This window comes from Xylaria bambusicola (assembly GCF_022495145.1).
Source record: "Xylaria bambusicola strain CBS 139988 unplaced genomic scaffold F5B22scaffold_3, whole genome shotgun sequence".
Lineage (NCBI taxonomy): Eukaryota > Fungi > Ascomycota > Sordariomycetes > Xylariales > Xylariaceae > Xylaria > Xylaria bambusicola.
In genome coordinates this window covers 688,927-701,156 of record NW_025953556.1, presented here as the reverse complement: position 1 = coordinate 701,156, position 12,230 = coordinate 688,927, and the positions used below count along the sequence as shown (strand labels likewise).

The 12,230-nt window shown below is 49.6% G+C and overlaps 5 protein-coding genes across 5 annotated transcripts; 2 read left to right on the top strand and 3 right to left on the bottom strand.

Moving 5' to 3' along the window:
- Positions 1-3,617: 3,617 nt before the first annotated feature.
- F5B22DRAFT_588212 (uncharacterized protein) lies at positions 3,618-6,770 on the bottom strand. Its single transcript, XM_047973658.1, has one exon. The coding sequence runs from the start codon at positions 6,568-6,570 to the stop codon at positions 3,877-3,879; it is 2,694 nt and encodes an 897-aa protein (XP_047835268.1). The 5' UTR covers positions 6,571-6,770; the 3' UTR covers positions 3,618-3,876.
- A 481-nt stretch (positions 6,771-7,251) lies between these two features.
- Positions 7,252-8,587, top strand: F5B22DRAFT_258627 (Haloacid dehalogenase-like hydrolase-domain-containing protein). The gene is made up of 2 exons (XM_047970082.1): positions 7,252-7,557; positions 7,618-8,587. Exons 1-2 carry the CDS (start codon positions 7,511-7,513, stop codon positions 8,399-8,401), a joined length of 831 nt encoding a protein of 276 aa, XP_047835267.1. The 5' UTR covers positions 7,252-7,510; the 3' UTR covers positions 8,402-8,587.
- Positions 8,152-9,447, bottom strand: F5B22DRAFT_588206 (mediator of RNA polymerase II transcription subunit 21). Its single transcript, XM_047973657.1, has 3 exons — positions 9,324-9,447; positions 9,138-9,255; positions 8,152-9,011 (listed from the first exon to the last, which is right to left on the bottom strand). Exons 1-3 carry the CDS (start codon positions 9,363-9,365, stop codon positions 8,752-8,754), a joined length of 420 nt encoding a protein of 139 aa, XP_047835266.1. The 5' UTR covers positions 9,366-9,447; the 3' UTR covers positions 8,152-8,751.
- A 126-nt stretch (positions 9,448-9,573) lies between these two features.
- Positions 9,574-10,960, top strand: F5B22DRAFT_588205 (uncharacterized protein). Its single transcript, XM_047973656.1, has one exon. It carries the CDS (start codon positions 9,870-9,872, stop codon positions 10,686-10,688), a length of 819 nt encoding a protein of 272 aa, XP_047835265.1. The 5' UTR covers positions 9,574-9,869; the 3' UTR covers positions 10,689-10,960.
- A 42-nt stretch (positions 10,961-11,002) lies between these two features.
- Positions 11,003-12,222, bottom strand: F5B22DRAFT_258615 (uncharacterized protein). Its single transcript, XM_047970081.1, has one exon. It carries the CDS (start codon positions 11,858-11,860, stop codon positions 11,318-11,320), a length of 543 nt encoding a protein of 180 aa, XP_047835264.1. The 5' UTR covers positions 11,861-12,222; the 3' UTR covers positions 11,003-11,317.
- Between the last annotated feature and the right edge of the window lie 8 nt (positions 12,223-12,230).

Here is a 12,230-nt window from a genome sequence, read left to right as displayed (position 1 = left end):
ATCGCTCCAGTGACGCATGCCCATATTGGCAGCAAGCTTTTGCATGGTGAAGGGCGTACGAAGGGGAGAAGGGGTATCACTGAAAAAGAAAGAGAAGAGAATAAGACGAAGAGAGGAAAACAGAGAAAGAGAAGAATAAAGAGAAGGGGAGGAACAGACACCGTGTGAGGTTCTCTCCTTTCTACGCTGCGACGATGGGAACCTCTACAACGACGGTGTTGTGGTGGGGAGGTTATGAGGGAAATGCAAGTGGTGAGGTGAGGAGAGGAGAAGTCGATGGATGATGGGATGGACAGATTAGACGGGATGGGATGGGTTGAGGATGGAGAGAGCGAGCGCTACCTGCGGCGGAGGACGGCTGCTGTACTGCACAGGCGAGGTCGGGTCTTTGGGCGAGTACCTGGCCTATACTATACTTACCTGGTAGATACCTCGGGTGAGCAGTAGCAGGTACGCGGCATGGCCTTCGACCACTGTACCCGAGTACAGATAGCAGAAATTAGTACCTACTTACCTACATATATAGGTGTATATACATACCTACCTCTACCGACAGCCAGGATATGAAGTCGCCTGAGCACCTGGCCCCGGGCAGCCAGATACTTCAGCACGGAACACAACACACAGGCCAACTACCTAAGGCACTACCTAGGTATGTACCCAGGGTAAAACCTACTAGGTACCTAGGTTAATACCTACCTAAGTACGCAGAAGCACTACTATGTAGGTAGGTAACATAAGTACACAGGTATGTACGTATGTAGGTAGGTAAGTACATATGTATGTGTGTGTGTGCATAGCACGACAAGGACGACGGCCATCGGGAGATGTTAGCCAGCAAATGGGAAAACAGAGCCTGTGATCAGGGCTAGGTAGGTAGGTAGTATGTATCACTGTGCCGGGCCTAGTGCCAGTCCAAGGGCTTGTTCCACGAATACCACGAAATACCTACCACGAATAGCTACAGGCGCACCAAGCCCAGGAAGACGCTTAGATCACTCAGGTTCCTACATATAAGTACATACCTAGGTACCTAGTACGTGACTATCTACAGGTCTGATGCATGTATGTACTGTACCTATGTACACGAGAGACCTACAGTAGGTGGGTACCTCTTCGACAAATACCGGGCCAGAGCTTTCTCATTACGCTAGGTAGGTACTATACACTACAACAGCACATACCTACCAATAGGTAGGTACTTTAAGAGGTTCATGTAGGTAGTACTTCGTAAGTAGGCAATAGGCAGCTCACCGGCCCTCCCAGCTACATCTTCCTATTTCTTACATTTGGAAGTAAGGTAAGCAGCAGCATCAGCAAGCCGCCCGCTGGATCTGCTATAATACCTAGGTACGGAATAACGCATTTCAACAAGGGACATCAAGCAGTGTGGTCTGGCAGATATACATCATGGCCTGATCGAAACTCGAAGTTCCTACCCAGGTCGTCTTGGAACGAGCACAAGCCAGTATGCATCATGCCACTCGCAACCTACAATACAACGCTGAGACCGTGACGGTGTCTCTGGCATACTACGAAGTCAAGCAAGACACACTGAGTGTCTTGAAGGGATGGTAGATGCATCATCTACCTACCTTTGCCAGGTTCTACCGTCGTATTCCATCGCCCTGTACGAAGTACACCCGGTCAGTGTTATGTACTTCCTTTCCTGTACTTACGTATGCCACATCCTACCCCCACGGCTCAACGAAGGAATGCACTTCTCCAAGTAGATTCCTGGGGGTGCTGTCGAGGTGAAGTACCTGTGGAAAGAGAATAGGTTGCTGCAGCAGTACGCGTGTGGATCGCTAACTTGCTCAGTCCGAGTGGTGTCGTCGAACGTCCGGCCATGATGCTCGGAATTACGGCCACCATGTATGCAATGATGCGAGTACCACCTACCTGCATGCACAGATACCATCACAGTGTCAGCTGCTTGAATAGGTCGTTGATAAGTAGTGCTAGCCTTAGTAATGATGCTAGCACTCTACTCACATTGCTCTCATTGACGTCCATGAGAGCAGAGATTCTAGGCGCCCACTTCGTCAAATACCTTGAAATACATACCACACATCAGCAACAATATAAAAAAAAGATCAAATCAAAATGAAAGACATGAGCACAGCCACGATGCCCATCTCCTTGCACGTCTGTTCTAGACTACTTAACGACTAGGCAGTCCCGAACGACGCGTGTTACCCATCCCAGACCCATATCTACCAAGGTGGTTGTACCGAACGAAGGCTGTGCATACCTGCAGTGTGCCGACATTAGCGCACCACGTAGGGCCCAACGACTGTACATACTTCGTAGTACCTAGTAGGTAAGTGCTGTACCATTGCGTCCGGAGCAGATCACTCGAACCCAAAGGAAACTTGTTCAACTTACTCCTCCGAGGAATTTGATTTCATGATAATAGATGCTCGGTGAGACCTCGCGTTCCTCATTTGAATAATACTACCTAGGTAGACGGCATTGTCTATCTCTTTGCGCTATACCACCCCCCCAGTCTAGCTTATTACGTAGATCAATAAGCTCGAACATTTGTTAGCTGTACGTCAGCAAGCACGTGTCAGATCGTAAGGCATCTTCTGTCAGACCGCAATTTCAAGGAGAGGGAATTAACCCACCCGCTTTACACTTATTTCGTGCAAGAACCTTGAAGTTCAGTCTTCAGCCAGGTGCAAGGGATATCGTGAGCTCCAAACCTTTTTATCCGTCCATGGACGCCGGACATTCTAGATAACGGTATTCTCCATCAGAAACCACTGTGCCGATGTAACCGACATCAACTCAGTGCATCTATAATTGATCCTATCAAGTAGGTAGCAACAGGCATTCAATATCGAATCTCGGTCTCGACCGGGATCGTCCACCCTCTTTATTATTGTTGGTCGAAAAGAGAGCAAGTATATCTCGAATTTCCGTCTTTGCCTTGGTAGCCTTAATATCCCGACAAACTATAACATTCAATTTATGAGCACGGCCGCTTATTTCTACATACACAAACAATGCCTGTTCACAAACTCTTAGAACAAATTCGATCCCCGTAAACAGAACCTTTCCCCCAAAGCCAGAGACTCTAGTTTCTCTCTAACCAATAGCTCGGACTGTCCGATACTGAGCCCCGGCATCACACACCCACCCGAACTTAATGTCTACACGTAAATGCCGCCTCCACTATCTATCTGTTCTTCCAAACCAGATATTCAGGTATATCATGTGGCCGGTGTGGATGCTTTAAGCCCACGTAACATACGTGGAAACCCTTTGTCACTGCGGAACATACCAAATTCCATATACGCATATTCAAAGTGCCTAGATGAGAACTTGTCATGCGCTCGGCACAGTTCCCTAGTATTTGCCTTATTTGACTTGTACGCAGCTGAGAACGCTAGAGGGAGTCTTGAATGATAGCCTAGATTTATTGATATCCTTTATTCCAGCCCTCATCAAAGTTGCTCAGGCTAATCCCTCGCAAACTTAATTAATAACGAGTCAATTTACTGTTGCGATTAACGAACCCAGCAAAAATAGACATAGAGGTTGTTTAGGAAATTTACGACAATATCTAATAGCAATTAGAGCAACACCCATCGAATATTTGCATCATAGGACGAGTTTAACTGATTTTTATCTATTCGGACAAACGAATACTCCCACTTTGCACATTAGCCGTTCACGGCCATACCACGTTGAAGTTATAGTAAAGGTCTCATTAATGCTTCGCCAATTCTAGAGGGACTAAAAGACACAGTCCTGTACCTCGTATCACCGTACAAACGCAGAAACTATCGCGTGGTTTAACTCCATCAAACCATCCTTACAATACTAAGTCCCAAAACTCCACGCAATACTTAGAAGCGGATACCCATTCTACTGGTACACTTGCCTTGAGGCACCATTTCCAGGGTAAATGACTTCCTGGTGTGCAGCACGAGGTCTTTCAACATATGTGATGTCACCTTCTCGTGGGGGTGGTTGCTCGTAAAACCTCTCCACCGGTCTAACACTATAGGAACGTTGCGGGATATCCATCTCAGTTGGCCGGATACTATAATCAGCACCTACGTGTGGAGCGATTTCCCTCCTTGCATCAGGATGCACACTGGCCGCATACTGTCGATCAGGACGGGTGCTGGCAAGGCGTTCATAAGGTACTGATTCCACCGGTCTCACGCTAGCTGCGCGAGAAAGAAATTCGCGAGGCAAGTGTTCTGCAAGGCGGTGTTCCGGAACCCCACGAATCTGAACGAAGTCTTGACTGGGAGGTGCCATGGGCTGCATTGGATAATCTCGTTCTCTATAAGTCCTAAACCCTGAGCCGTATTCTGGCTGAGTAATAACACGCCGTGGCGCGTAGCCTGGCGATGCTCGTCGGTAGATCACTCCATCTTCCCCTATAATTTCCGGTGCTGGAACACGGGACGTGGCTCGAATTGGGGCCCTCTCATACACAATTTCATGATCTCCAGGTCTAGTGGGAGGCACCACGGACTGCCGAGACACAGGGGTACGAACAGGTTCGAGATATTCGCGGCCGTACTCATCAATTACAATTCGACGTGGAGGTGCGGACGGAGGAGGCATGGCAGAGGAACGTCTTTCTACAATTATTGGCGATCGGGATCTAGCGCGGTCGGGGTAGGGTCGTACACTCATCCGCCCCTCACGATGGTACGTAGGGACTTCTCGCACATCAGGATTTGCAACTGTGTAAGATGATGTGTGCAGAGGACGAGAATCAGCTGCGCCATAGGAATCGAGATACCCTGCAGGACTGGCAACATGGCGAACATAGCGTACGATACTTCCATCAGGCCGTCTTTCCTCATACAAAGGCGACTCTAGCCTGTGGGCGACTGGTGCCACTGAGGGACGTACCTGTCGGGAGTATGGATCGTCCACTCCTTCGTAGTCTTGAGGCACCCTCTCAACATGTATAGCTGCTGGTGGATAACGCTCTGGTTGTAATTGCGAGCTCGGACGCTCAAGTATTGGGTCATCATAGATTATCTCAGGTTCTTGTCTACCCAACCTTCGAGGTCGTTTCTGAGGACGAATGAGTGGAGGTGCTGTAAGAGGGGAGGGTGACCTGGGTTCAGGCTTGATATTAGGAGACCCCTGAGTTTCTTGAGCCCTTGCATCAGCCTTTCTTTTATTTTTCTTCCTATTGTTTTTCTTCTTAGGTCCTTTGTCACCCTGTGGAGAACTCTCAGGACTGATCACAACTGCATGCTCCTGTCTCAGGGCTGTTACTTGAGCCGGTACTCTTTGCAAAGCACTAGGATCGGATTCACGTATATGTGGCTGCCGGGCCACCACTAATGGCGAGACATGGGCAGGCTGTGGAGCAAAAGGCGAGAGATTGTGGCCTCGAATCAACGGCTGTTCATGTTGTCTAAAGTTGGGGTTAGGCACAAGCTGAGTTTGATTCTGCAAACCATGTTGTTCAGCAGACTGCTCTGAGTCTGTGTTACCAGAATTATCGGATCGACTAGCATCCTGGCTGTCTGAGCTGATGAGCTGCGTTTCCAACTGTTCTTTATGGTGGCCTTGTTGCAACGGGTTCTGCGTCGCTTTTTTCGATGTGCTAATCATGTCTCGGCCCTGCGCTTGTCCGACTGGCCCCACCGGATGTATGTTCTGAGCACCCACAGTCTGCCCCTGGGCAATACTACGAGCGATGTTCGTTTGGGGTTGATGGTTGATGGGTGTAGGCAAGGATTGGGAGGTCAGCGGTACGGGTGGAGGCGCGTGGCTGGCTATCTGGTGTGCGGGTGTGGAATGACCCTGCAATTGTGCATTCTCTAATGCGTTGCGGGCTGGAACTGAAGGCCGCGACTCGGGCGTATTATGCTGACTAGAATAGAATGTATTCTCATCGAACGAGTCACTGGCATCAGAAACATTAGCAGTAGGGCTAGGCAAACTAGACATAGCTGGTGGCGCGGTGGCCTGTACAAGTGTCAGGGCCTTGGCTAAGATATCTGAGATGTCAAGTTCAGGCAGCTGTTCGGCTTGAAGATTGCCTCGGACTATACCCTTCCGCTCTTCAACCTGATCTCTAAGCATTTTCTCGAGACGCTGTCTCTGGATCTGGATCTCGGCCTTGACGAGACCATCAGATTTCTGCAGTAAAACAGGGTCAATCTCTGGCTTTCCAGGCCCAAGAGGTCTTGAAACTCCTGGGATGAATGGGGTAGAACCGGCTGGGGGAACAGTTACGGCTGGTTGCTGTGAGTTAGCTTTAAACGACAGCATATTGCCCAGTGAGCGACCATCAGCGACATTGTTGTTTATGGAGAGGTGTGCGGATGGTTGGGTTATACGCTCAGGCGCGTTGGATGACGGTGGCTGAGAAGCAGGGCCATTTTTGACCACGAATGACGCCGGCACTTTTATACGCGGGTGCTTCCCCGACACTACTGTATCGCGAAATTGAATGATCTTGTTATACTCGCGAAGTTCGTCGTGCTCAGAATTTGTCAGTGCAGAAGTCGCAGCGGCCGAGGCGGCGGTGACAGCGCAGGCTGGCTCGTGGCCCAGTGCTGCTGCGACTTGCGACATGGCAAAGAATCAGATTAGCATCAAACCATTCATCAGGAAAGTCAATGTCCGACAATAAAGCGTGCTAGTGGATTGACAGAAGACGATGCACAGGCGGTTTCTAGCAGAGACCTCCTTGTGGGAGCTATGTCACGATTCTGTCAAGAGGAAAGGAGATGGAATGCCTGCGTGTGTGTCGCACGATCTGTTGGGAGTAGGTATGCTTGTTTTGGTATTTTTTTCTCGCAGGTAATTTCAGAATAGGCCAGCAGTCACACGTGCACGGGCCCTACCATGCGTAGGTGATTGGGCAGTTGCGAGGTGGAGCCTTCTGCGTGTGGTACTTGTATGTAGGTATGTACATGCCTGGACAAATCAACGTGTACCTACCTAGGTAGGTAGGTACTTAAATAGGTAACATTAAGCAGGCGCGTAGCAGCTCGGCCAGCGCTCCTTGCCCTGTATCAGCCATCTTATGTAGATAATATTTTATATTAATTGGGTGTTGATACTCCGCAAGTACATTCGACTTTTTTTTTATTTTTTTATGGCCATCTACACGCATGAATGTAGTAGGTAGGTAGTATAGTATAGAAGTACCCAAGTTAGAATCATAGATGAGGGAATACATTACCTATATACTAGTAACGCAGCACAGCGCCTAACTTGTCTGGTGACTCAGAGGCGTCACTCGAGCAGATAATGGACCAACAAAAGAGGTGGTAGGTGCAGTGAGTACTTTATTGTAGGTAGTTGTAGTCTAAGTATCATCTAAGCAGCCCCCTCCCCTTCATTCTATATTTTCATCCTCGATATATGGCAGATACAAAACAGCATTTTACCGCAAAGGACGACTAGCACCTCTTCCAGGCGCGGCTCTATACACGACTTTCACATTAAGACACTACTACTACAACCGTTGATATCTATATAGTATAGAGAAATTCCACAGCACGCCGTGATGGGGTCTCAAGCTACAGAACCCGATGCTCGACCTGTGCTCTTCTTGTAAGTTATGACTAACCGGCCCAACCATTTCGACCGCATATCCGCTGACACATTCCGTAGCGATATAGACAACTGTCTATACCCAAGAAGTAAGGCTTCGCACAACAACAAAGTATTCAAATCATGCTCAAGACCACTGACATCGGTATCAATAGGTAGCAAGGTTCATGATATGATGGCGAAGCTCATAGACGAGTACTTCGCAAAGCACTTGGGGCTATCTGAAGCAGACGCTACACGGCTGCACGAGGACTATTACAAGAACTACGGACTAGCCATTGAGGGACTGGTTCGATTCCACAAGATTGACCCTCTAGATTACAATGCAAAAGTCGACGATGCTCTTCCCCTCGAAGACGTTATCAAGCCGAACCCGCAGCTGCGGAAGATGCTCGAGGACATTGACAAGTCAAAGGTGAAGCTGTGGCTCCTGACAAACGCCTACGTCAACCACGCACGGAGGGTTGTCAGACTTCTAGGTATCGAAGATCTTTTCGAGGGGTTGACGTATTGCAACTACTCGGAGGTCCCGTTCTTGTGTAAACCGCACCCAGATATGTACGCCAAAGCCATGCGAGAAGCCGGAGTTGAAAGGCCAGAGGACTGCTACTTCGTCGGTACGTACCTAAAACTTGTCTACCTCATGTCTAGCGTGATAAGAAGCTCATATCTGACAGATGATTCCTTTGGAAACTGTGTTGCGTCACAGAAACTCGGTTGGACAACAGCTCACTTAGTAGAAGAGGATGTGCCGGAACCACCAACAAAGGCCTCAAAATATCAGATTACAACCCTGGAAGAATTGAGAAATATCTACTCGCAGTTCTTCAAAGCGTCGACCTAGAGATAGATTTTGTAATGTCATTCATCTGGAAGGACTGCATTGGGGGGCATATAGGTAAAGATCATTAACTCGGGAGCTATATGTATTTGGAGGATACAATTTAGAAAAACCAGAATAGAACATATGCGAATGTCTTGTCAAGCATTGTACAGTCTCGTGAAACAAATGCGTTCACCGTTAAGCCGACTTAGTACGTGAGAAAAGAAAATCGCCTTTTTATGCTATTCCGAACGCCAGTCACCTATTGTAGCTGTTTATTGCAGTGGGTATCATAGAAACATTTCATCAAAAACTCTCAGACCTTCGCCTGCTTCTCCAATCATCGCAAGAGAAGAATGCCATCCATACAATTATGGTCGCCGGATACTTCGAATGACACTATCGAGTTTTGCCAGCGTCTCCTCACGTTCCTTGATAGCTTCCTGGCGCTGGGCTTCGGCAACCTTAAGCTCCTCCTCGAGTTCCCGAATGTTACGCTCCTGGTCCTGCTCGCTGTTGTCGAGGCCCGGTAGAACTGAGATCAGCAGTTCGATTTGCTGCTCCTTGGTGATGAGATCTTGGGCAAGTTCGACTTGCGCAGCTCGGAAAACGTCTTCAGGGTGTGGCTCCACTGTTTCCGACCTTTCTTGTTAGCAGACCGGCAAACCACGACAAAGAAAGCTACGCGCTGCAAGGGATGCGATGATGATTGAACGGATGACTGGGCGCCGTGTACGGGAGGGTAGAGAGATCGCACCTTCTTGCTGGTCTGCCTCTTGCTTGGGGATTACGACGATCTGGTCGCGTGGACCGAGAGTCTCGAGGCTGTGGTGCTGATTTATGTAGTTGATGGAAGCAATGAATTGAGTCGCAAGCTGGAGATCTGCTGGTCAGTCTCAGGGTAATCGGGGCCCTTCAAGGAGATATCCTCTGGCGCACAAACCTGGTCGACAGCATCCTGTAACTGAGTGAGACAGTCGCCCATCTTGCGGAGATCTCTCTCAGAAATAACGAGGGGAGCGTCTTCAGCTATGTGAGCAAACGCAGTTGAGGAGGTTTGGTGTTGGTAGACAATGCAGTACATGACACCCTGGTAGGTAGGGGACCATCGTGCCGCCCGGGGTACCTAGACCACCTCAACTTAGTACCTACCTAGGTACCTATGTATACTTACTTACAATGTCTTACTTACTAAGCAATCAATTTTACTATCCTTATCCAAGCACTTACTTCCGCTATAATTAAAATATCAACAAAGAAACCTCTGCCAATCTCACGATTTCGCGAAAGAAAAGGTACTGCTGGTGTTGAGTTCGTGCCGCCAGACGTGGTCCGGCGAGAAGGGTTGAGGGCTGCGCTGTGTGCAATTGGCGACGATCATAAAGACTTTGCCCAGCACCTCTGAACTGGTGCTGTTATTCAGTATTGAATCACCGTATTCTCAACCCAAGCAGCTTCAACTCCAACAAGCTTATAAGAGAAATGTGGAATGTGGCGATATCCAGTCCGTTATAGCCGTTCTGGCGCCTTAATCACCAATTGTCGTGATAATCCTATTTTTACCAAAAGAAAACCACGTTCATTCTCACCGCGCTTTTTCACGACTGGCACGCTTCACTATCCGGAAGCACCCAGCAAAGACCAGCATCATGACCTCGCCTCATACATCGCGTATGCAGAGCGCACAGGCCTAGACGTAGAATCAAACGTGTTCATTGGCACACACTATGAGTACAGCATAGTATCGGCCCTACGCCCACTAGGCTTCGACCTCCGGCGCATAGGCGGGCAATCTGACAAAGGCATCGACCTTCTAGGGACGTGGAGCGCGCCGTCTGCGCCAGCGCACCTGCCGCTACGCGTCCTCCTCCAATGCAAGGCATATTCGGCTGCTAGAACCGCCAAGGTTGGTCCGCAGTTTATCCGCGAGCTCGAGGGCGCCTATGTCAGTGCGCCCGCTGGCTGGCGTGGCTCCGGCGTTATAGCGCTTTTTGTCACTCAGCGCCCGGCTACCAAGGGCGTCAGAGAGGCGTTGGCACAAAGTCGTCGGCCCCTAGCCTATGTTTCGTGTTCTAAGGACGGCGTGCTCGAGCAGATGCTTTGGAACCGGAGGGCCGAGGAAGAAGGGCTGGAAGGCATGGGCGTTACGATGAGACTCTCAGACGAAGACCGTCACGGAGATGCGCAGCGTCTTGTGCTTACTTGGAAGGGTCGACCTTACATTCCTCTGAGCACTCATCCGGACGTAGGGCCAGACCTCCCCGAACCTTCGCCAGGCGTTGGAGCTGATACAGAAGCTGCTGTATGAGTAGGGGGTTCAAATCTGACGTAGAGCTACACGAGGACCAGTAGACTTCAAATTCTGATAAGAATGCCCCAAAGGGATTCAGAATCCAACCAGACACTATACGCCAGGTCTTCCCAGATAAATCAGGACCATAGTTCTGCGATAGAGCGGTTGCCATCCCAGCAGCCAGTAAGCGCATTTCAACTTGACGTGAAAATTCGAGGCAGTCTAGAGTCGCCGCTCGGCATCGGGAAATCAAGTCAGAAGATCGATACAATGAACTATCCAAGGGGGCTCTATATTGTTTAATGAATTGTCAAGTAGAAATGAATAGCTATGTTACTAGTAAGGACGGACTCCATACTAGGAAATGTAGATATAGATTGTACATTATGCACCGGCTTCCGTCATAATACCCGTACCCTTTTGAAATCGAATAACACCAGCGCCTAATCACAAGGTAATACTAAAGAACGCCCACGATATGTTTCTCGACGTCACTGGGAGCCGACGGAGCTTCTCAAACCTCTATCATACAAGCCATGGTCTGGTAGAACCTGGGCTCAATAGGTGTTCCATTTTGATCCCAGATTCGCGGAAACCAGTCTAGTTGTTGCCTGTTCATCCACGTACGAACCATAAAGCACACCTCAATCATCCCAGATGGCAGCTTTAGCTTTCTCTGCTTCCTGCGCCCGGCTCCGTTCGACCTCTCGCTCCTCTTCCCGTTTCTTGCGTTCTTTCTCGCGGACGGCGCGATCGTACGCTTTCTGCTCTTCGGTCTGTTTCGGCGCCCGCACGCCCAGAGCGCTAGCAATCATGCGCCTGGCCACGGCATCCGTCTTTTCAGGCCGTCTCACCCCGCCTTCACCCTGGGCATCTCGGTAGCCGTAACTCCCACCGGCAGTACTATTGCTCGCCACCCAGGGCGTGCTATTCCCGTCCGGCCCATGACGTCCGTATGAGGGAGATATAGGGGTCGGAGGGGGCGCGGCCACGCCGGCTTGAGTAGTGTTGTCAGGTTTGGAGGGTGTCGGGGGTTCTGTCTCAGCCTCGGACGCGCTGCTCTCCTCGTCCTCCCAGGAATCAGCTACGACCTGCTTTTTCTTGGACTTCGCTTTTGATGCCGATGATGTGGGGGTGATTGACAGTTTTGTCATTGCTTTAGCTGCTTCAGATGCTGTGGATGACATAATGCACTCGTCGATGGTAAGGCGTGCTGAATACGTGATTATGGGATCGTTATTTGTGTTGAGAGCTGACACAGCTCATACGATGAAGGGTGTCTTATCGCAGCGGGGTAGCTTCAACGATGCCGAGGCTTTTCAGCACATGGGCATTTGCTCATAAGAGGGATGGATATTGACTTGGCGACCGAGACCTGGTATGATTACCAGTATTTATTGCCGGGCATCTGCGTGTCCGATGGGCTGTGTTTGAGGAGAAAAGACGGGCGAGATCAAAGCCACTGGTAACCCGATGATACCAACTGCGACATGCAAGATTTAACGTACAAGGGACAAAGGCAGGTGTGGGGTAACCAGCCCGAATCTTGGCCACCCC